The sequence below is a fragment of the Cebus imitator genome, unplaced genomic scaffold (genome assembly GCF_001604975.1).
Source record: "Cebus imitator isolate Cc_AM_T3 unplaced genomic scaffold, Cebus_imitator-1.0 Scaffold47, whole genome shotgun sequence".
Lineage (NCBI taxonomy): Eukaryota > Metazoa > Chordata > Mammalia > Primates > Cebidae > Cebus > Cebus imitator.
In genome coordinates this window covers 8512992-8538815 of record NW_016107362.1, presented here as the reverse complement: position 1 = coordinate 8538815, position 25824 = coordinate 8512992, and the positions used below count along the sequence as shown (strand labels likewise).

Genomic DNA, 25824 nt, shown 5'->3' with positions numbered 1-25824 from the left:
TTTTGCCAGGAAAAAGGATACTAAGTAAAAATATATTTTTTTCAATAATTTATAATCAATATTCTATCATTCAAATATTTGTGGGGGAAAGAATACATAGAATAGTAGTTAAAGCAATAGTAGTGAGATGGGAGAGTTCTCTTGACCCTCTTGCAGGACTTCCGAAAGGGGTGGCTTGTTTACTTAGCTGCCACTCTACTCAAATGCCTTGCAGGAGGAAAAGCATGCAGGTAAGCGGGTGCAGGAGCCAGGACGACTGCCTTTAGGCACCAACAGGAATGAACCCCATACCGGTCCATGGCAGCATCTAGAAGTTGCTTGCAACCTCTGGAGCCCCAGAGGGCATGTGTTACAAACAATGCTCTTTTATCTTTGTTGTCCACGGATGGCCTGAGTGTTAAACAGCTCAGTGAAGAATCAGTGTGATAGCCTTTTTGGGTTCCCACACCCAGCGCGTCCCGAAGGCTTGTCCAGCATCCAGGAATAATCAGGTCACATGAACAGATTGAAGGATGGTGTATGTAGGGGATTTTATGGAGCAATGGAAGTGGCTCTCAGTGGGTTGGGGTTCTGAAAAGGGGATGGAGGGGGAAGAGTTCAGAGAGAAGGCCAAATTCCTCTCCAGCGGTACCTGGCCAAACTCCTCTTCATCCATCCCCAACCAAACTTCTCTCCAACTTTTATCTCCAATGTCCAGATGTCTCTTCTCTCAAAGTTCAGATGCTTCTCTTCTTTCCGTCTCTGCCATGCCATTCTGCTCGTTTGCCAGTGGAGCCTGAGGTTTTTATGGATACAGGGTGAGGGGCTGTGATGGGCAGGGTTGTTTTGGAAAAGGCAACATTTGAGTGGGAAAATAGGAATCCATATTCTCATTAGGGCCATGGGTCCAGCCTCAAGGTTGGAGCCCTCACCAGTTCCCTGCCCTCTTCTACCCAGTATTTCCCTGCCTCCTGTCTATATCAGTAGTGACAACAGCAGAAAAATATGTTAAGGGCTTCCATGTGTACACCATTATGCTAAGCACCTAACGTACGTTTTCTCATTTAATTATCAGAACAACCCAATGTGGACTCAGTTTTAAATAACTTGCTAAAGATCATAGCTGATAAGTGGTTGAAGGTGGACTCAAATCAGACTACTTTTGTTCGGATACCTGAGTATTTACCACCCCGATTCATTGATTTCTCCAAACAATACCAAGTGAAATGGAGGACTACACCATGCATGGTTCCTTGGTCTTTGTGCTACAAGATACAATTATTAAAAGTACGAGGTATATGAACGTACTTGAGTGCACTACTACCTTCTTACCTCAGTCTTTTCATACACATTCCTACCGATTCCTTCATATACATTTCCTTCCCATTCCTACCGATTATTTATTAGCTTCATGGACTGTGACAATACATAATAGATTATCCAATTACTTGATTAATATAGGAAGTCAGGTTGGTGAAGCACAGCCCAAACAGTGCTTTGTGTTCATTTTCTCTTAAGAAATCTGTATGTTCTTTTCCAATAGAACCAACCCAATTGTGATTAATATGTCCTATATAATCTGTTGGATGCTTTGTTTGCCAGAAATAACTGTCAAAACCTACTCCTTTTTTCTGTGGTTAAGCATTTATTTCTGCTTCTCACATCTAATTCTCCGAGGAGTGGTTCGGCTTCTCCCATTCTTAGTTCAGCCCAGCAAGCTGTGGTTTCCAAACATGGCTTTTCTTTCTGTGAAATGACAATAATCCAAAACCTCATAAATGAGTGGTCTTCTTGCCATGTAGAATTTAAAATAGACCTATCCCGTGAAGATGAAGCTTTTTTTTTTTTTTTTTAGCTGAATATGGCTTTAATAATAGTGGAAGTTTGAGGCTTTTTACCAACATAGTAATTTTGTCTCTTTATTTTGACTTGGACACAAAATTGTCCATCTCATTCAAGGACCAACTGAGGGACAGCTATGGGAGAAACCCCCCAGGAAAAACAGGTTGGACACCAGCAGTCACATCCGAATGTGGTTTGGCCCTGGAATCTTCCCAACACACACTCTCAAGTTTTCACCTTTCTATCTGTCCAAGCTACAAGCTAAAAATGCTCCTCTCATTTAAAGCTAAAATTTTGTACTTACCACTATATCTTACATCCAGGGATGCTACTTTTCACAGCTTTCTTCTACATATAGAGAGGAGCACTTTTCTCCTTCGATTCAGCTTAGACAAAGAAGATTTTCTTCAAACTTACAACATGAGCTTATAGTACAGACTGCCCCTGGCATATGATTTTTGGACTTTATGGTAGTGTGCAAGTGATATGCGTTCTGTAGAAAACATAGTTCAGGGCCAGGCACAGTGGCTCATGCCAATCATCCCAGCACTTTGGAAGGCCAAGGAGGGTAGATGACCCGAGGTCAAGAGTTTGAGACCAGCCTGACCAACATGGCGAAATCCCATCTCTGCTAAAAATACAGTGATTATCGAGGCTTGGTGGCACACGCTTGTAATCCCAGCTACTTGGGAGGCTGAGGCAGGAGAATCACTTGAACCCAGAAGGTAGAGGTTGCAGCGAGCCGAGATTGCACCACTGCACACCAGCCTGGTGACAGAGCAAGACTCCATTTCAGAAAGAAAAAAAGAAAAAGAAAACATCGTTCAAATTTTGAGTTTTTATCTTTTCCCAGGCTAATAACATTCAGTACAATAATCTCTTGTGATGCTGGGCAGTGGCAGTGAACCACACTTCCTAGTCATCCAGAGGATGACAAGGGTGAACAACTGCTACAGTGCGCTGTGTTGTCAGATGAATTTGCTCGACTGCAGGCTAATATTCTGAGGACCTTCAGCCTAGGCTTGGCTAAACTATGATATTCAGTAGGTTAGTAGTATTACATTCATTTTTAACTTAATGATATTTTCAATTTACAATGGGTTTATTGAGACATAACCTCATTATAAGTCAAAAAGTATCGGTACATTGATGCCTTCTTGATCAAGATGTTGCATAGTACCGTGGTTAAGAGCACGGGTCTAACATCAGACTACTTGGGTGTAAAACCTAATTCTGCCACTTGGAAGATGCAAGCTCTTGGGTAACTCACTTCTTTGTGCCATGGTTTCCTCATCTGTGAAATGGGGTAGTATACAACTAGTTATTTGTAAATTTCTTAGAATAGCACCTGACATATCCTTTTTTGTTTGTTTGTTTTTTGAGACAGAATCTCTGTCATCCAGGCTGGAGTTCAGAGGTGTGATCTTGGCTCACGGCAACCTCTGTTTCCTGGGTTCAAGAGAGTGTCATGCCTCAGCCTCCTGTGTAGCTAGGATTACAGGTGTGCACCATGCCTGGCTTTTTTTTTTTCTTTTCTTTTCACTAGAGAAGGGGTTTTGCCATGTTGGCTAGGCTGATCTTGAACTCCTGGCCTCAAGTGATCTGCTCGCCTCGGACTCTCAGGGTGCTGGGATTACAGGCCTGAGCCATCTCACCCAGACATATTTCTTGAATTGTATGAATAAATATAGTTTTGGAGTTACAGTACTACAATAGTGGCACCCACCTTCCCTAAGCCTGGAACCTTCAAGCCAGTTTTGTGCAGTTAAGTCCATTTGTTTGTACTTCCTCTTCATCTTGGAATTTCCACTGAGATTCTATGTCCTGTCATAGCAAATCTCAGTTCCACTAATCCTTAGCTTATTTGCAGACCAGGGAAAGATGACAAATTAGAAAGCAGAGATTGCCAGTTTTTCCCATCTGATGATTCACTTAAGTATTCACAAAGTACCACCAAATGGTTAATGTAGTTCACGTAAACTTTAAGTGTGTCATTTAAAGAAAAACTCTCTTTAGTGATGATCTATTGCTAACAATACTTATAGCTTGATCTCTTTGTTTCTGATAGGATTGATTTATTTGAATTGTACAAGACACTGGCCAATATACAAAGACTTGCAGAAATTAATTCCCTCCAGCCAGTCTTCTTTGCCTAAGAACTGCAGAATAGCCAGTGAAGCTAATTCATTGCACACATGCAAAAATCTGTTTACACCATGAAGCCTGTTCTCCTATGTGATACCCACTGCTGGCAAAGTCAAAACCGAAAATATTGGCAAAAACAAAAACAAAAACGAGAGACTTAAATAAAGAGCATGTGTGGCAGATGGTGGAGATGAATAGTTGATCATCACTGTCTGCTACTCACTCACTGTACTCCCTTCAAATTGTTGCAGTACCATAATTTTGCCATGATTATCTATGAAATTATGTTGACTGCTAAGCTCTGATTCATGCTTTTCTTAAGTCATCTACGGGAAAGATGACATTCTAATTGCACTCCTGATTTTTTTACTCTATGAGTTTGTTAAGCACAGACACGTTTAACTAAAGAAAAAGCCTAAATGTATGTAATTTGACATTGTGACAGATTAATACTTAGGCATTAGACCAGCAGTACAATTAGACTGCTTAAATGTGTCCTACATCTTAATGTCTATATGACTTTAAGAAGTCACATTAAATCCTCCTTTTTTAAAGGGTCTGTTGCCATTTTGTTGATTGAAATAAATGAAAGTCTACCAGAGGATTTTAGTGAATTATGAAAAGGCTCATCACAATTACACCTAATTCTAGAAAATTGAAATCTAGGGAATTAAGTGTAAATTCAGAATATCTCAAGGTAAGAAACTATATTTACAGTAGATTTCCTAATGTGGTTATTGAAAATGTAACTCTTATTCTTTGAGTTATCTGAATTATTTTTTAATAAGAATAAAACCTTAGTCTCTGAAGTACAATTTGAAATGACAGCTAAAAGTAAAATTTAAAATTCAGATGACATTGTGTGCGTATTAAAATTATATTATGCTGTATTAAATGTCATAGGATAGAGTTTACTCAAAAATAGCCAAAATACACAAATTTTCATATAATATGGTTTAAATTTTAGAGGCTTTCAAGCTTTTTTAGTGTGACTCAAAATAAGAAATTAATTTTTCAGAACGATCAAGTACATATATGTGTGTGCATATATATGTGTGTGTATATATGTACACATATACACATATGATATATATGTATATATAAACACACACATACACATATATATATGTGTGTGTATATATATATATATATATATATATATATATATATACACACACACATATAAAAATCTAAAACAAAATTTTCCTTAAACAACCTGAACTTCATGTATAGCTGGTTAGAGCTCCTTAAATGGATTCAATCACCATCGCATGGGTCATGGTGCTCTGTTGAAAAGCACTGATCTAAACTGTCCATGATTGTTCCCATTTTAAATGTACTCATCAGGTTACAACCACAAGGAAAATAAGATTTGTCAAACTGAATTTGGCTGCACATTGCCTACAGTAGTTCCCATCACAATATACTCAGTTACAAGAATGGGAGAAGAGAGCCTTCTGCTGTTCATTTCTTCTATCAGATAGGAATATTTCCTCTGTGTTTTGACAATTTTCATCTATGGAATGAGCTACGCATGGGAAAATAATAAATTTTATCCCCCAAGTTTATTCTTAAAAGACATGCATAACCTCCAACTAGAAGTCATGACAACACTAAAATAACTATAAAATAGCTACTACACATAAGCAAAGAAGCTTAACAAAGTAATTCATGTGTATATCCTTGTGACCACCAAGTATAGAATTTTCCCACTGGACTTTTTCTTAGCAGTTTTACTGACTCTGCTGACAACACCCTGCTCCCTAGGCTGGGTTTGAGGACTGCACTTTGTGCTATAAAACACATCCATGGATTGTTCCAATTGACTACATTGCCCTGTTAGAAAGAAAATCTCAACTAAAAAGGTTATAGGCTAGGACCTAAAAGGGGATGAAGAGAGTAGTGACGTTCATTCAGAACTTCAAAAAATGCAAAACCAAACAAAATCAGCAAATACCAAACAAAAGAGCAAAAGCCACATTGCTTTCTCAGCTTGGCCAGTGACATTGCAATTAGGATTAACAAATGTCTTGCTAATAATTCTGCCTGTGGCCATTGTGAAGGTAGATATAATCCTCGGAGATCACAGGTAATCTGTCTCCCTGCTATATTCTTCATTCAGCCATTCAACAGGCACTTACTGAGCATGGGACTGGAATGGTCCTAGGGTTCAGAGTATATGCTTGAACAATTTATCCTTACCCTGCCCATAGAGAGTTATACTTTACAGAAAAGGTCACATGAATAGGTAGCCATACATTAAGTGCTAAGAAGAGGTAGGCAAAGGATGAAGACCAAAGAGGCAATGAGGAATCAAAATTACACAGGCAATCCAGAAGAAATATTGAATGAGATGCCCCGGAACTCTATTTTGAAGGACTCATGAGAAATAGATAACAAGTCAAGGAATAACAGAAGAAACACATCAATGTCATGGAATAGCAGAAGAAACACATTAATGTCATGAATACATGGAACAACATGAGTCTTTTCAGAAATGATAGCTACCTTAGATCTGTGGAAGTGGCAAATGGGAGCATGTGAGAATGGGAAGAGATAAGAGTTCAGATCCAGAAGGCTCTTCTGTGCTAAAATAAGGGATTGTGATTTATACTGAAGTTAGTAGAGGAGAGTTTTAAACTAGGGACAGACTTGTTACTCTACATACATTTCGTACATTTCCTAAAATAATCATAAAATTCTCTTTTTTTTTTTTTTTGAGACTGAGTCTTGCTGTCTCTTAGGTTGGAGTGTAATGGCGCAGTCTCGGCTCACTGCAGCCTCTGCCTAGCAGTTTCAATTGGTGCTCCTGGTTCAGCCTCCTGACTAGGGGATTACAGGCACCTGTCACCATGCCCAGCTAAGTTTTGTATATTTAGTAGAGATGGGGTTTTGCCATGTTGGCCAGGCTGGTCTTAAACTCCTGACCTCAGGCGATCCACCTGCCTAGGCCTCCCAAAGTGTTGGGATTACAGGCGTGAGCCACCACGCCTGGCCAGAAAATTATTTTTTATTAGATACACTTTCCTGCTAATCCCTAGGATGGAAACAGGTTATAGAAAATGACACAAAAAATAAGTGATGAACAAATAATAAACATCAGGAAATCACAAAAATACCATAAATCTTATAAAGTACTCATCAGAGTTGTACCTTGTACCTGACACTAGTTCTTAGATGTTATGTCAGATTATTTTTTCTTCTACCCAAATTTAGAATGACTTAAAGTGATTCCTTTGATTATAATGCCAGAAGCAACTATCACTAAGGGGTAGAGAGAGGAAAATATGATCACCCAGAAAGGTGAGTTGTTTGTACTTTACTGAACAAGAAGAATTTAGGTTGTGTTGATTAATCATATGCAAATAACATTGACAATTGGATACTAGGATGAAGTAGAATTTTCAAAAGTGCAAAATGAAAATTCCGTAGTGTATTCTAAAAATTAGGTACACATGACTCAATGGGAAATAAAAATCAGTTTTTCCACTCCTTGTCCTTTAATGGATGAAATACGGGTAGAAAGGACCAAATGCATCAAGTCTATGCAGCCTTACTGTAACCAGAGAAGTGGGAATGTGTTTAAGGTTTCCATTGTAGCTGTAAACAATAACTACCATATTAGGGTCTTAAGACAACAAAAATCTATTTTCTAAAAATCCTGTAGTTCAGAAGTCTGACATAAATCTGCTGGAGCTAAAATCAAAATCTCAGCAAGACTGCATTCCTTTCTAGAGACTCAAGGGGAGAATCGGTTTCCTTGCCTCTTCCAATTTCCGGAGCATGCCTACATTTCTGGATTTGTAGCCCCTCTTCCATCTTCAAAGCTGGCAATGACAAGTTCAGTCTTTCTCACATAACTTTATTCTGACATTGACTTTTCTTCTGCCTCCCACTTCCACTTCTAAGAACCCTGATCACAATATGGCTGAGTCAGGTTATCCAGTATAATCTCCCTATTTTAAAATTAGTTTATTAGCAACCATGGCAAGGTGGAATGAAGAATTCAGGTAGCAATACCACCTGAAACCCTCATTCCGCTTTACCATGTTACCTGGCACGTTCACACTTCCACAGATTAGGATGCATCCATTTTTGGAGGGGACCATTATTCTGCCTGCCAAGAGAGTTTGAGAGTGAATGTGTAGGGAAGCTCCAGCCCCATCACAGGGAGCACTAAGACTACCTCTGATGCCACTGAATCCATGCAACCCAGGAAGGCATAATGCAGGCATGAGGGGATCTCCAGAGCTTGCTTCTCCACCCATCACAGGCTCCCAGGGAAGTTTAACAGTAAGATTTTGCCACTCTCCAAAGAAATAGGAAGTAAATAAAGGAAAACATTTCAATGAGCTGGGAAAATCAATGAAGTAACCTGATCCAGTGTTGCTTCATTGATTTCTCCCCCCTTTTAGCTGATCATTGAGTTTTGTTTGCTGGTCACCAGAGATCGTGTTCTTCCTTTTCCTTTTATTTACCTGCTCTGCACTCCTGAGCTCTTCAACACTCTTTTGCTCCTAATTGTGATTGCCAATTTTACTTTCAACTGATCAGCTTATTGACCAGAGTAAGAAGCCAGCATTCCAAACGTTTAAAACTCTTCCCATGAATGGTTTTTCAGCCCCTACCAAAAGCTCTCAGAGCCTCATCGTTCAACAGTATTTCAGAACTCAATGTTTGCTTGAAACCTTCCTCAGAGGTTGAAACCTTTGTCTTTCTCTCAAATCACAATCATTCATGAACTTCTATTACAACTCAGCTTGTTATTAAAGGAGAAGTTCCAACCCAATAAGCTTTTCTCTGTGATTTCTGAAATGTTTCAATAGGCAATCCTAAGCAAAGAGCTTGAGAATATGATTTGAATATATTACACTTGAATATGATTTGAAAATAACCATCTTATTACAATAACTGTATAGTTTCTCAGGATCACTACAGCAAAGAAAAATGAATGGATGTTCATTAAAAAAGTTAGGATCACTTCAGTAAATCTAAATTGCTATGATTTGCCCCTGTGCAAAAAGTGATCACCTTTCAATTCTACATCCAATATGATTTGAGCTTTAATGTTGTCCCTTTTAGACTTTCACATAAAAAATGGAAAATAAAACATAGAAATACCTCATATCACATGTTGTCTACTGTAATGGTATGTTCTTTCTTAAGACATCCGCTACTACTGAATTTGATTTAACGTATTTGTACACATTGAGTATTTTAATAAGAGTTACTTATTGCAGAGGCTATTTCTTGCTTCTCACTTACTTTTAAAATGCTTTATGATGGTTTATATGGAATCAAAGATAGAGAAAATATCTGCACAACACAATATCTGATAAAGGACTTAAATCCAGAATATATGAAGAACTTTTATTGTGAGATAAGAAGACAAGCCACCTAATGAAAACATGANACTTTTCAGTTCTCTTTTCTCTTCCATCTTTTTATATGTATAAAAATATATGCCACGGGGAATAGCAAAGATAAAATGAGCACTTCCTTCAGCATTACAACCCAAAGGTAATATTCTTACAGTTAATGGAGACTTTATATACTATTTTTAGAGTAAACATCCATTCCTGAAGCCAATATTAATATTTATTACAGAATATATGTTCTACAACTTTATCTTAAACAAACATTTAGTTAATTATCCAGTTACAGAACTAACGAGTAAAAAGATCATACTACCAGATGATAATTACCCAGTTATGATGTAAAACTTTGACAATTTGAGACCATTAAAGTAAAATGGCTCTAAATTGATACTTCCAACTCTTTTAGTACCACACTAACACACTTTCTAGTAAAATCATTGTGAAGTAACCAAAAAATTCTGTTAACCTATAGAAAGCACCCCATGTGCATCATTATTGTTCTTATTTGGACTTCCATGATAACAAGAACTGATTTCTCTTCTTATGACAAATAAACGTGAAGATTCAGTTGCTGGCAATTCAAGACACTGGTTTGAAACAAATGCTGAACGTGGATTTTACAAAAGAAAGCAGGTTTTCAGGTTGGTGATCACCAACTGGTTAAATCCATTCCCAAGCATCAACTTTCTATTTAAACAAAATCTTGCAAATTATTGGAATTTTCAGATTTGGGCCTCTGAAGAACTAACCTAAAATATTGACATAATTAGACCTGTTTCCTTTTCTTCTAAATATGTGTTTTATAATTTGCTTGTTTTAAAACTTTGTGTCACTGATTGGGAGTTTATTTACCACATGTCATTTCTACTTTTTGATAACAGGTGTTGAATTTTAAAATATTTCTTAACCTTTGATTCTAACTCAATGGAGGAAAAAAGGTCCAAGTGTAAAAGTACACTGCCTTTTTCTCATCCACCTGGGTGTTGAAACTATTCTGAGATGCTAATTCAGGTATCTTGAACCCCACAGAAACTGTATGTAAACTTTTCTGGGTACACATTTGCATTTATGGGAAGAGACAGTACATTCAGTTTTCAACAGAATATTAAAGTTCATAATTTCTGAGTAAGTAATTTTGAATATAAGAAAATCTGAGAGACTAGAAGGAAAATCATGAAAGCTGTGATTATTTCCATGAAAAAATAAACATGAATGACCAAGAGTTGAGTCTATTCTTAGAGCGATAATCCATTGGTTATTGTGGAATATGTGGTCCTGTCTGTTCCTGGGTTTTATAAACTCTCTTTATTCATATCAGAGAATCATCTCATTTGCAGCACTTCTTTCCTTTCTTTCCACTCTGCTCCTTCACATGAGAACCTCTGCTGTCTCTAACTTGGCATGGGTAAAGAGGAGAACCTAAGTGAAGCCACATCTCTGATGTCCATAAATTGATCGCTTTCAAGCAGTCTCCACACATTTTTCTGCTGTAGTGCAGTTTTCATGTGCCAACCAGCAGATTCATGTTTGAGTTGATTCAGCAAGACTGCTTGAGACATGGCGTGCAGAATCTCCACTGTATATAATAATGCCAAATTCAGAATGACAGTGGTCTAAGCCTAAGGGCAGTAAATGCTTCTTGAGATACATTCAATTGCTGTCTGAGTTTAGCCTAAGGTACAGAGAAAAGTTGCTGATGCTTTCAGAAGTGTTTAAACATTTTAATATTGTCTTGGCAAGTCAGCTTGAACTAGAGCACTCCTAGGTATAACACAGTGGAATCCTGTAATTAAAGGACCGGAATTTCTAAAGCTTTAGATAGTAGCCCTCTACCTGATCCTCTTAATTAAATATGCTTACGTCTCTGAAAATATTCTGTTAAAAGGGTTGTACTCGTGGTGATATTGGTCAGTCTGTTATCCATGATAAGGAGACATAAAAGAAGTAGAATGGGCTAGGCACGGTGGCTCACGCCTGTAATCCCAGCACTTTGGGAGGCCAAGATGGGGGGATCACAAGGTCAGGCGATCAGGACCATCCTGGAGACCATACTGGCCAAGATGGTGAAACCTCATCTCTACTAAAAATACAGAAATTAGCTGGGCATGGCAGCATGTGCCTGTAATCCCAGCTACTCTGGAGGCTGAGACAGGAGAATCTCTTAAAGCTGGGAGGCGGAGGTTGCAGTGAGCTGAGATCAGGCCACTGCACTCCAGCCTGGCAACAGACCTATACTCTATCTCAAAAAAAGTAAAAGAAGTAGAATGTATTGTTATTAGATCCCAGGCTATTGCTTGGAACAGTTAATTTACTGCAGGTAATATATCTATGATAATTATTTCAGTAGCCTATTGCTTTGTCAATGAACCCTTTCCTCCAAACAAACAAACACGCAAATATAACTCAGTGGCTTCAAACTTCAAACAACAAAGATCAATTACTTCCCACATTTCTATGGATTGGCTACATGGTTTTTCATGTTCTGCCTGGCTCACTCATGTGGCTGCATTCACCTGGAGAACTGGCTAGGAAAGATTTTGCTGGGACAGCTGGATCTCTCTCTCTGAAATGGGGTTCCATCCGCAAAGAGGCTAGAGCATGCTTTCTCTCAGGATGGTGACCCCAGAGTTCCGGAAATGAATGAAAAATTGTGACCTCCTAATAGCTAGACTGAAAATAGCACAGTGTTCCTTCTGCCACATTCTGGTTGTCAACGCTAGTCCAGCTTCAAGGGGTGCAAATCGACAGTGAGAGTAGTAATGTCACATTCCAAAGTGGGTGTGCGTAGGGAGACTGGAAGAAATTCACATCCGTGCATCATGAAATCTTCATAGCTCATGCTGAACGGCTTGTTTAGTTTTATTATTTTTGATGTATGAATAGAGCATTGCATTTTAGGTATTTACCCTGTGTTTACATTGTCTTGTCCTGATTTTCAACTTCATATTCTTAAAGTAATTTGTTGCTTATTTTGACCCGTCTTTAAATGGAGCTGGTCCTTGTAGTGCCCATGCAAGCTAAGCAAGATAGCAAGCTGGCAACAGCTTAGGGACAAGTTTCAAGTGAAACAATTAATTGTGAGGTTGATCTGTGAGGTTGTAAAGATAACTCCAAATAATACATCATTTGCCCTCGAATTTTGAGCAACCATGACACATACTGAGTAAATCTTTTTTCAGCAAACGCCTAATAAAGAAGTATTCAGAGGATGCCTAATGTAGAGTAACCAGAATGCGGTAGCCAGCATATTTTTCTAGATAGACAATAGCTCTGTGTGTCACAGGCTCTATCAGCATAAATCTGTTAGCACTGCTAGAACAGTGACTCAAAATATGTACCCATTTGGTTGACAATTGGTACTTTATAATAAATTATCTGAAACTGTTGGGGCCAGATATATCGCAAAATTTGGAATCCTTCATATGTTATAAGAGTTAACATCATACGTGTGACATATTTTATTTTAAAAATCTAAGATTCTAAGGCCATGCATTTAATTAAACACATTATTTCTATAGTAAAACATATGAATATTCACACTATGTGAGCTAAAAAGGATGAAAATAGCCTTGCATTAATTCATATCAGGTTTGTTATAAACTTATGAAGGAGGGAAAAGAAACCCGTTTTGTTTCCTAAGATCTTTTGAAGACTGAATTTGGATAAGGGAGTGTGCACCTGAAGTAGGTAATATTTATTGAGGCCTTACCGTGTGTCAAGAATTATTATAAGTACTTTACATATATTAAAGAATTACATTTAATTCTCACAGTCGTTCTAAGACAGTAATACATTCTTAATCATTTATTATCCAGATGAGGAAACTAAAATTGAGTAACTTGTCCACATTCATACAGCTGTGAAGTAACAAAGTTAGAATGTGAATCTAGATCACCTGGCCACTGAGGCTGCTCTCTTCAACAATATCCTTTTTATTCCTGGAAGACTACAGAGAGAAAAAAAATATCTACCTCCTTAAATCGCTCCAGGGGCTATGACCTACTATTTACTGAACACCTACACGGCAGCCGGGACCACATTACGAGCTGTATAGACATAAACTCTTTTATCTCACAATACATGGGGGAGTAGGTATTATTATCTCACATATAAGGAACTTGAAGCTCAGAAAAATTATGTCAGAAGTCACACAGCTTCTAAGTGGCTGAGCCGGGAAATCACAGTGAGCAATATTGGGACTCTAAATCTCCTGCTCTTTTCAAAAGTTCATCACTCTTTGCAGGAAAGGCCCAGGAGTGACACAGATGATGCTACAGCAAGGAGTGACTGGCCCGTCTTCACATGTTCTTCTAAATTGGTTAAATCAAGTGATTTTGTAATAAATTAGAACACGCTTTAGGAATCTTAATGGCCCTTTTGTGGCCAGAGTGACACTTACTTACATAACTATAAATTTCCCGTCTTCCAGAAAGTGTCCCCACATTTAGAGGATCACAGGCTGCTTGTCTCAATCGGTGATTCCTGCCCTGACTGTGAACTGTGACTGTGAACGGTGATGTGTTTGCCTGTCTAGTCTTCCCAAATTCCCCAAGAGGCAAAAGGCGGGGATCTATTAGTTATTTATATGAAAAAGCCAAGTCCAGACCAGTTGTGCATCTTTTGGATCTTGTCTCTTCACCTCCAGTCTTTATCAGCTGCGATAATAATTATCCAAAAAAAGGTTTGGTTAACCAACATTTATTTAATTATTTTTTCCTCAGTCCTATCATACAAGGTGAAAGTAAACAATTTTCTAGCAGCTATTTTAGAATAAAGCACTTATTTAATCATTTGAGTAAAAGAGATATTTTCATTTGGACCAATGACAGTGAAGGGAATGTGAAAATAATTTTTATAAAATACTTTTCACTTATCTTTTATTTTTCCTGTTTATCCTTTTGTAAAATCTTCTATAAGTCCACCAAATTTCACAGCATTTAAGTGTGCATCTAGAAAAAATAAAAGTCTTTGTGTAGAGGGAAGTCAAGAAGCATGGAAAGAAAACCAAACACTTTAAAAAGGGATAAAGGAAAAGGTTCATATGTGTGTTTGTTGTTGTTGCTATTATTTTGTCTCTAAAGGAAGAAAATACCAGGCCAGGCGCAGTGGCTCACACCTATAATCCTAGCACTTTGGGAGGCTGAGGCGGGCAGATCGCTTGAGGTCAGGAGTTCGAGACCAGCCTGGCCAACATGGCCAAACCTCATCTCTACTAAAATACAAAAATTTTCTGGGTTTGGTGGTGCACACCTGTAGTGCCAGCTACTCAGGAGGCTGAGGCACAAGAATCGCTTGAACCCAGGAGGTGGAGGTTGCAGTGAGTCGAGATTGTGCCACTGCACTCCAGCCTGAGTGACAGAGTGAGACCCTATCTCAAAAAATAAGATAAAATAAAACTAAATAATATAAATTAATAAAGAAAAGAAATTGGTACTTATTTTTTTGCAGATTTTGTCAAATAATCTTAGTCATATGCTGGAGCTTGATGTTAATGGTCAAACTGGAGGAATGGTGTAGACGTAAGGGAACTTCACACATGAACTTACAGCCCACTTATCTCATGTGGTCAGCAAGACAAATAATGTATGAATTAAATTAGCAAATGATGCATACAGTTTTACATATCTGATCTTTAAGAAGACTCATTGGCAATATATTAAAACTAAATATAACCTTTTCGTATCTTCTCTCAGTAAATACAAAGATCCATGTATCTCTAGCCCAAAGCCACAGACCTGGATTAGAGTGAGTGACTTGGAATCTAGCAGGAGGCATAACTCTGCATGCTTAAAACCCTTCCTGGTGCAGAACTGTCTTCAAGTCTTAATGAGTCTACTGTGCTCTCCTATCATCATGATGCTGCTAATGGGTTCTGAATTGTGTAGGGCAGCTTCTGGAAACACGAAATTCCTCTCTAAATCTGGGCTTTCCTTGTTATTTCTAATGATTTTATCTATTATCTATCTGTCACTTCTCATTGAGGTCATTGTAACAGCATCTAGCAGCATCTGCCCACCACCCATCTACATACCCTGCTTAGTAAGAACAAAAATACTATGTTTTTGAGTGAAAATCTGACTTCTTAGGATAGCATATAATTGTCCCCACTTCAGAAACATAGTTTTAGGAAGGTTGTGTCATTCTTTTCACTAATTAGTAAAATTTGTGACTCTGTGGCATCTATTTCCTGTGCTACTCAGATTTGTTTTCTCTTTCTTTGCAGACTGTAGCTTTTTCTGATGGTTATAAGTAGCAGTAATTGACCTCTAAATAACTCAGCTGCGATATTTTAAGAAAAAGCAATGTGTTGTAGTGGGAAAACAGTAAACTGAAAGTCAAAACACTTATTCTTTGGCTTCAGCTCTCCCATAGCTTGGACCCCTTCACAGCTCCATCCTCCTTGCTATATGATTGAGGTGCTAAATTAAAGAGATGAACTTCATGTGGGAAGTACTTCATGTGTTAGAAATTGTTCTAAGATTGTTCGCTAGTATGATGGCTTAAAACTGTCTACGTTCTCCCAGGACTTTGGGAGGCTGAGGCGGATGAATCTTTTGAGGTCAGAAGTTCAAGACCAGCCTGGCCAACATGGTGAAACCCTGTCTCTACCAACAATACAAAAATTAGACGGGTGGTACTGGCGTGTGCCTGTAACCGCAGCTACGAAGGAGAATCACTTGAGCCTAAGAGGCAAATGTTGCGGTGAGCCAAGATTGTGCCACCGCACTACTGTCTGGGCAGCAGAGAGAGAACCTGTCTCAAAAAAAGAAAAGAGGCCGGGCGCGGTGGCTCACGCCTATAATCCCAGCACTTTGGGAGGCTGAGGCGGGTGGATCACGAGGTCAAAAGATCGAGACCATCCTGGTCAACGTGGTGAAACCCTGTCTCTAAAAAAATACAAAAAAATTAGCTGGGCATGTTGGCGCATGCCTGTAGTCCCATCTACTCAGGAGGCTGAGGCAGGAGAATTGCTTGAACCCGGGAGGCGGAGGTTGCGGTGAGCCGAGATTGCGCCACTGCACTCCAGCCTGGGTAACAAGAGTGAAACTCCGTCTCAAAACAAAAAAGAAAAGAAAAACTGTCTACTTTCAAGAGGGACATTAACTTTATGTCTAGGAGAGGATCTTAACTTTCTAAAATGATGCAGTTGTTCTAGTAAACAGTATAACTTGATTAAAATGGAAACCTCTGCAAGTATGTTAAGCAAGAACAGGATTTGGTGGATCCCATTTTTACTTCCAGTCTTCTCAAAATTTGATATGATTGATGGGGTATGGGGGCATTAAGAAATACGGAAAAAAATCTCCGAAGAGCTGGCTTTATTTTGGAAAATGCTTGCAGAGAATACTACTACATTTTCCTATTGTCCATTTGTACTGATTCACTCAATGCCAGCTAAGAAGATTTGTGATCAGGTGTTTTCCATCTTCACTAAGATCAAAAATTTAAAAAACAGCGCTAAAGCATAAAATAATATTCTTAGATGTTAGAAAACACATCCCTCAGTGAAGGAATCAGAAGAGTTACTAATTATGAAAGGTTTTTCCTCTATAATGCCACAAAAAGTAGGACAGTTTAAAAGTATCTCTTTTGTGCAAAGAAGAAAGAATTGCATTTGATGATTCTCTAAGATCCTGCATAAATTTTGTGTTTTTAAAAATTTATAATATATGCATGCATAATTAAAATAAGAAAATATGTAAACAAAGAAAAATACAATTTCACTCATGCCCTTCTTTAATAAGTTGCATCATAATACAGATTGCATTTGTTAATCACTGGTGTTTCTTTTGAAGATTCACTTTAGTCAACCAAATTGGAAGTTTTGATTGCTTGTGATGAATCTCTTATAGTCCTTCTTGATTATTTTTCTAAATTTGATGACAAACGCTGCAACCTGTCTCAGCCAATTAGGCTTGTCAACTTCCACTGTGGTCCCCAATCAAGTGTTTTACTTTGGAAATGACAGGAGATCCTTATTAAAAGTCATGCCTCTTGGATAGAGATGTGGCAGCTTGCATGTATAAGATGGCACAGAAGACAAGCTGCCTTTCATTAAAAGCAATAGAGGAAATCAATTTTGTCAGAAAATACTCCAGACTATGAAGTAAAGACTGAAGGAAAGAACTGAAGAGCATCTCACAGCTGATTGGAGATTCAGTCAATCTATTTAATAAATGAGTATAATTGCTTATGAGCCGTAGATAGTTTAGGTACACAAGTTAAAAAGTAAGAAGACTTGTTTGAGCATCAATATGGAATTACAATCTGTTTATAAATGCATCTCAAACAGAGGGAAAACAAGTGCAATGACTTTCAAGCTAAAAACACAAATTAATCCCTGAAAAGCAGCCACCTGTATAAGTCATTGTATAAGTGAGCTGACATACTGTGTGAGACATAAATAAATGTGGAGAGATGACAGGAGACAATTCTGGGTCATTTCTGCAGGGAATGACCACATTCATAAAGATATTATTCATAAAGATAGTATTTTTCTATTTCAGACAAATACATTATAAAGATATTATTTTTCTATTTCAGAAGCTCAATTCCAGATTACTTTCACATGTCCTTGCCATTGACTACCATAAGAAAAGAGGAACCATTTGATTTGTTGAAGCAGTGAAAAAAAAAAGAAATATTTTGAGTAAAAAGTAGACCCGATCTTACACTTTGCATTTGTATACTTTTTTCCCCTTTTTCCCCCTGTTCAAAGCATTTAGGTCAGTTAAAAAAAAAAAAAAAAGTATCCCAAGATAGGAAATATTCTCAAAGAACTTGCAGTTTGTTCATTTAAACCAACTAGATTACAAAAACCAATAATAAAATTTGTCAATAATTTGGCTTTTACGATGCATCTAAACTACACCTTTGAGAAACAGAAAATTTAGGATAAAAAATTATTAATAAAGTACTTTTTTCCTTTTGATGATAAAATTAAGATAATATGCCCACTTAGAAGTCAAATGGCAGCATGAGAAACTGGAATAAATAATTAACCTTACACTTTACCTACAGAAGAAGGTCAGGTAATTCTAGATTTCTGTGTAGAACACTGGAATTTCCATGTGAACGCTTAGTACAGGTCAATAAAAATCCCAGGACACTGAGGTTCAATCATCAATGAGCCAAAAATTGTCAATATTTCAGTTACCTATCATTGAAGGAAAAAATGACCAGCATTAGTGGAAAGCCTTAATTTAGGAGATTTAGCCAAGTAAAACTTCTAAAATATTCTATATAAATGTTAAACTACAGGGGATGGTATATGGAAGCAAAAGCAGAGAGTGTACTTATATTGGGAATAATTTAAATAACTTCTCTTCTATTTTAAACAAATCTACTAGGATTGTGCATATGCAAATCTCACTGATTCCACTGATTGCAAATATATTTTCAGAGGTCAGATTTGTCAGTCTTTAAGTCCCAAGTCTTAGAATAAAATGATACCATGTGATAATAACTGGAATGCAATCATTATTATGTTATTTTGTTTGGCAAAAAAAACAATAAAACGTTTTAAATAAACCCCCCCCCCCAGGTTATTGCCTTAGAATCTGTTGAAGTAGAGCAGGTTTTTCTATCTCCCATTCTCTCTTTCTCAAACAAAAACAGTCTATAAAACCATTTTTAATATTTAGAAAATACATAACCATTCTCCAAAGACAGATGCATGCTTTCAATTACACATACACATTTTGCCATCTTTAGTCTTGTTGCCTAAGAATTATTTGGACATGATTTAGCTCTTTAGAAGTAAAAGCCATTTCCACTTTATTGGAAGGCACCATTAATTAGGAGTACATGCAAGTACATCAAAAGTGTAGTCACTTGCCTATATTCACCCAATACATTACATTTCAGTTAATATGGCCAATGCATTTCTGTGTGAACTTTCAGGGAATTATCCTACAGCACATTTGGCATGGGGTGAGGGGGATGTGGGCTAGGGTGGGCAGGTGCGTGATATTGTTAGTATATTCATACCTATAACTACCAGTATTTTACTTTTTACTGCATAATGTGCTGTCAGTTTACATTCTACTTCCATGTCACCCCATGTCTTGGAATATATTTTAAATATAAGGTTTTGCATATTTGCATTCCATGAATAATGTATTCACAGGAAGAAATCCAATTGGCAAAAGCACACCACTTCTGGGATAATTTATAAGTCCAGAAAATTGTCTATTTGGATCTAATAATTTTTCTTATGGATGTGGAAAATATTAACACTCATGCAAATTTACCTATGTACTTAGAGCTTCTAATTGAGAATATCCTCATGTCCCTGTCCTGTAACAAACACATATATATCTGTCTCATCTACACAATTTTGTATCAAAATGTATCATTTTGTCTATTTTCCTATTCTATAATATTGAATGTCTTTGCAAAACCTTATATTTGATGCACATGAGATTAAAAAGTATCCTATGGAATGATGAGCTAGAGGGTGTTGGGAAATGAGAAAAAAAGATGGTAAGGAATATATTTATATATTTCCCCCAATGCCATGTAGATTAGGGAAGCCTGTTGAGGAGTGTCCAATACTAATGGGTTATTCTCCTTGGATTTCAGATTCAAGGCCTCTTCCAGATGTAGCCCTGACTGGGAAGTGCACTCGTGAGTGTGATGAGTATGGCCACTCAGACTCCTGCTGGATGCCGGTCCGCACTTCTCCCGAGAGGAAGAAGAGCCAGCCTAAACTCTCTACTTTCATGCCTGTTGATGAACGAGGAAGCCAGGAAAAGCTGGCCAATGGGGAGGCTGCCATCATGGGTGACCGCAACAGAAACCTCCTGAACAAAAAGTTAACCTCATCCTATGAGACCTTCAATGCAGCTAGCTTCAGCAAAAATGAGGAAGCCCACCCTGAGGATATTCCCCTTACAAAAACGGGGGAATATAAGCCATCTCCCGTGAATACTCTCACTAGAAGAGAAGTTTACCTGTAGGCTGTAAAGGAGCAACAGCAAAGTTCTTTACATGTATGAAAAGGATAATAAGGGGCAAAAAACCTTACAAAGCAAAATGGTTTAATCACAGAGAAGGGGCTACCAAAGAGACAAAGCTTTGCCTGCCACTTCTGCCTCCAGATCAGGCCTTTAGTGATACTGTTAGCCTGATTCTACTGTACAATGTAGAGACCATCCTTGTTACTTGCATGTCTAACCCCTTCACTGACTCCCAACATTCACGTTCTCTTCCCCACCCCTCTCCAAAAGAAAAAAAAAAGAAAAAAAAGAGGGAATGGTTGCAAGTTTCTTTCACGGTAACTGTACGAAGCCTGATTAGCAGAACACAACACACTCTCATTATCCCTAAGCTGAAGCATGATTTTAGTCACTTTGATTTTGTTCGAGTGTCATCCGGCTGGTCAACAATACACAGGACAGATAAAATATATTTCAGACGTACCATCGTGATATGGTTTATCACCATCAAAGGCAATCCTTTGAAAGTGATAGAGTCTCTCTAAAGGTATAGTCCTTAGAAAGAGGGACTGTATCAAAAAGCATTTTGGGAAGATCAAAGCTTTAATATTCCAACAAAGACTAAGAGCAAAACAATACTCAGTGGGTGATTGCAGTCCTAAATTGGCCTATGTTGTTATTTCAGGTCAAGAGCATCAACTTCAATTTCATACATTCACCAAATATTCTCAGTATACACAGTCTTGATTACATGTATCAATTTCACTAATTATATGACTTATAAAAAAGCATATTTTTTTCAGAACAGGACCACTATTATTAACTAACTTGAACAATTGTATCATCCAAAGGCCAAAGATCATATGGCGGATCAGGGAGATCATGAAGTTGATTTGGTCTTGACATGGAAAACCATTAAAACAAAAGCAACTGAAACCGTGTGCACACAGAAACAATCAAACACTAGCTTATTTTATAGTGCCCAGGAACATGTTTCTTCTTTTAAAATGGATTTCATTTGAAAGCGCAAAGAATGAAAACTAGTGAATATATTTTTGGTATTATAATAGGCAATTGGTTGAGGTTCAAGTTTAGTTGCAGGTAATATTATCAGGGAAGATTCCATGTTTTAAAATAGTATTTATGGGTCATGGGTAGGTCAAGAAAGATGCATTCGTATACAGTCTTGTTAGTTAAGTCCACAATTATCATTTTAGAATCCAGGCTATGCTTGCTGCTCTTTTTATCTGTATTTTAAATTACAATTGCATTTTTTACTTGTTTAGTGCACACGTTCATGCACCACAAGTGCATTAATTTTAAATTGTGTGCAATATAGAAATATTTTGAGACTCACAGCATTGAAACAAGGTGACACCCTAATTGAATTTATCAGGAATGTGATTTGAACATTGTTTAATATATGTTTTAAATTTAGACTGAACATGAAAGAAAGGGGTTCTAGGCAGTGACATTTTTCACAGGATGTATATCCCAAAGTTGAAAGCAGAGTTTTTCCAGTGCAATAAAAAGAAACAGAATATGCAGATTTTGAGCCACTTACTCTATAGAGGATAACCGAATATGCCTGAAAATTGAGCTGGGACATTCAGACGAAAGTGACAATCCATGGACAGAATAGGGAATAACAGGTGTGAAGACAACAAACTCTCATCAATGTCAATGAATGTTTGTAAGCTGGTTAAGGCATAGCCTTGATTGCTATCTAGCAAACTGTAGAAACAATGTAGCTTTGGGTAGTTTCATGCTTTGCAGAATTTCTTAGAATATAAAGCGACACAGCCTGGAATATAGGTTGGTAATTTACTATAGGTCCTCAAAATACTTAACTTTGAAAACCACTTCTCTGTTTGATGGGGTACTATTTGGGGGTCATTTCCTTATGCTCTTTCTTAAATGAAGTTTTCATTTTGACGTCAGTTTATGTATAATAGGTAGGATGCAAAAAGATATGTAATGAAACAAAAACATTGGACTAAAATATCGGTAATTGAACATGTTTATGTTTGAGTATTATTTACACTATGGAAAGATGCAATTCTAGTACTTTGTTAGGAAACTGCATTAAAGCAGTTCTGCCTTGTATAATCTGTAAGTACCTATTAAGACAAAATACTTCTAAAGATACTTATGAAATGTATACATATTTTTTCTTGCACGTTACAAAGGAAATAATTGCATAACACAGATATTCGACAAACTTTTTTTTAATGCATTTCTTTCTTTCACGAGACATTGAAACTACTGATAGCTCATTTCACTCTATCTTAAACCCTTCTCTTGTCTATAAAACTAATACGGGTCACACCGGACCTTTGGATTAATTGGATCCACATTCCCCAATGATGTTTGCACCACATTCAAGACAGCCATGCCATTGTCATTTAACTCGTGAACCTCTCTTTAGAACTAAAATGGGTGTGAAAGAATAAAATTCAGTGTACTGTAAGTATTCACAGTAATTCTAGTAGAATTAGCTATCATAACATGTTTATTCTATAATGAGCTGGCATGACACAGAAATATATTTTGTGTTTGTATGACTTTTATTTTGAATAGGTTAAATCTGGTGCCACTCCATATATAGAGTGCTTTTGAAAAAAAAAATCAATAAAAAGAAACAAAAAAAATAAATAAATGAGTGAATGCAAAATAAGCAACTGTGCCTTTTATACCTGTTGTTATGGTAAAAAAACGGTTGTTGGGTTTGGACGATGAGGGGAAATGGGCTATTCCCAGCTTTTTTGATCCTGTATATTTATCTGTGTTTATTTTCTGAAAATAATAAATAATATATTAAAAATTTGCCTTCTGACAAACTCAGATAATGGACCAGTCTTAAATATTGTTATTTCATAAAGCGAAATTAAGACATTAATATGGGCTGCTTAAATCTGACTGAAAGATGAAAGCATTTATTGTAAGAGTAACAGGTTTTATCAGGAGTGAAATCAGTCCATTTTGCAAGGTAAAATATTGATTCAGAATTTTATTCTTTATTTCTTTTTTGTTGTGTTCTTTTAGCTGCAGTTTCATTTTGGTTGTACAGTATATAAACCATATTTGTTTTATGTACACAAGAATCTCAAGTGAATTTTGCATGCATTATACATTAGGACACATTTATAAATTAATGAGTAACTATATAAATTTATGTGCATTAAAACGTCTGTAGCTTCAGTCTAAAATCTACTGCTCTTTCTGAATCTCCAGATATCATTTCTATATGGCTTCTGACTGGCCTGCTGCCTGAGTTTCAGAAAACAAGGGAGGCATTATTTTTATGGGAGGAAGAACTAAGATGGTACTGAGGATGTCTGACTGAAACCCTACCCTAGGAAGCTGTCTTGTAGGAAGATAGAATAAAACACACAGACCAGAAGAAATTGTCAAGAATCAAACAGCCATCCAAAAACAGTCGTGAGAAATGTAAAGACCTAAATAATCTTAGGTATATGCTATCAGCGATAAATAAGTAAATGTGTCCTTAAGCAAAAAAACAACAACAACAACAAAAAATGAAAATGATCATGAATATAATAAAGCTTGTTAGGTGTGACCTAAGCAAAGGTATAATGGTAACATCTGGAGGAAGGCATCATTTTTTTCAGCTACCTAGGGTTTACTTTCAGATTTTCCTACATTTTAAAGCACTTGCATTCAGTGTGGTACGATCTGTTTGTAATGTTAATCATTGACTATTGTTCTGCTACTTGGATGTTGATAGTGAAGCAGAGAACAATTTATCATCGTTTATTATGAGTCACTATGCACGCAACTATGCTTAACATGGCGAAATGTATTAAACACTCGTCCAACTATTTATGAAATACTTTACATAATTTAATTTGCTTTTGTACAGTTTTATGTAAATAAATTGCTTGTCATTTTTGTCTCTGCAAATTAAAATATAACATGGTCAAATGGTTTCACACTTGTAAGTGTACTTCTCTGTTGACAGGTAATTCAGTTTTGATTGGACGAGAAGTGAGTGGATGCATGTACCAGTTTGCTTTAAGATGGTTTGATTCATTGTAAATTAAGACACAGCAAGGAAGCTAATGTGGCAGCACCTGTCGATATAGGGGGAACCACGCATAACTGTCACATTACTTTGCCTCATAATGGAATAGAACTCAGATCCTTCACTTTCATCAAAATAATTCCTGAGACATTTACCTGGCTAGCTTTACAATCTTACAGTATATGGTAGGAAAAATAACTTGTCATTAATATGAAGATTGATTTATTTTCAGAGGCATCTACAGAAATTTCACATTTAAGATAAAAGTAATCCTAAGTTAAAATGTTATCTTTTTTTTAGGAAATTTTTGTTTAATCTAAATTAATGACAAATACAAAAAAGTTATAGACTTTTAAAAATCATGTAAAATGTAGAGAAAATAAAGGAAAAATAATTTTTACTTTGATAATGTAATTTTTTCTTCAATTTACTTTCTCTACTTTTTATATTTCTATCATTTATAATCTATTTTTAATTATTATTCTTACTATTTGTTATAACAGTATGTCCCTATTACAGTTATCGTCTTTATTTATTAAATTGGTATCTATTCAAGTAAGCACCTTCTCTTATCCAATCTCTTAAAAGTGGCCTTCTTTTCAACTCAGAAACTTAAAAAAGAAAGAAAATATTTCTATGTTTACTAACAGATTGCTTGGAATTTCTGTCCCATCTCACAATAGCAATGCTAAAATCTACCAATTTGAAAAAAGCATTCTAAAGATCCTTGTCTGAGGTTTCTCTACCAGTTTCCCCCTCCCTGCCTTATGTGAAAATTTAATATATTTTATTTATATTAAATGACATATACTGTCTTGAATGAAAGATATGTTTGTAAATTGAGTTTAACTGCCAGCCTTTCTTCACTAAAGAATGAATTATTGTGAAATGTGGTGAGAAAGGCTCCTTCAAGTTGGAATGGGGTGAAGAAATGATTTGTCCATTCGTTTTGGCTTTCCACTTTTCTAGTGGTGAAAACTAAACGTGTACATATTTTAATGGAAGACTACATAAAATTAGGTCACTATGTAGTCTTCTTTTAAATTTTTTATTTCAATTTTAAGAAACATTTTTGACTATAAAATTACATTCTTAATGTACTTAAAAATAAAACAAGGAAACTCAAACATGTAAATATAAGGGGATACACTTTAGAAAGAAGATAGGCATGAAGCAGGCCAACAAAAACTGCACAGTCCTGCTTCCAAGGCATAGATTTAATTATTCTACCATCTCCGATTCATTGGAAGAATTTCATCCTGTAACTTAGAAGCTTGACCTTAGCACAATGACCTGTTCACAGCAGTATTTTACCTTCACTATAAGATTTATCTTGAAAGTCTCATACCTGCAACATAAGCTGTAGTTAGATAAGCCATTTATGAAATGTAGATTTTACTTTCATTTATTTTTACTTATTTTTTATTTATTTTAATTAATTAATTTTTAGACTCAGGGTTTTATTCCATCTCCAGGCTGGGGTGCAGTTAGTTGT

The 25824-nt window shown here is 36.7% G+C and overlaps 1 protein-coding gene across 5 annotated transcripts in view; it reads left to right on the top strand.

Moving 5' to 3' along the window:
* PCDH7 (protocadherin 7) overlaps positions 1-24229 on the top strand; it is a 415738-nt gene extending 391509 nt beyond the window's left edge. For 3 of the 5 annotated variants that reach the window (XM_037738022.1, XM_037738021.1, XM_017527319.2), the window contains one exon: positions 19929-24229. In XM_037738022.1, coding sequence (XP_037593950.1) covers positions 19929-20305 — 377 coding nt within the window. In that variant the 3' untranslated portion in view covers positions 20306-24229. The remainder of the gene's footprint in view (positions 1-19928) is intronic. The other 2 variants (XM_017527320.2, XM_037738023.1) reach the window with 2 other exon arrangements.
* The last annotated feature ends 1595 nt before the right edge of the window (positions 24230-25824 follow it).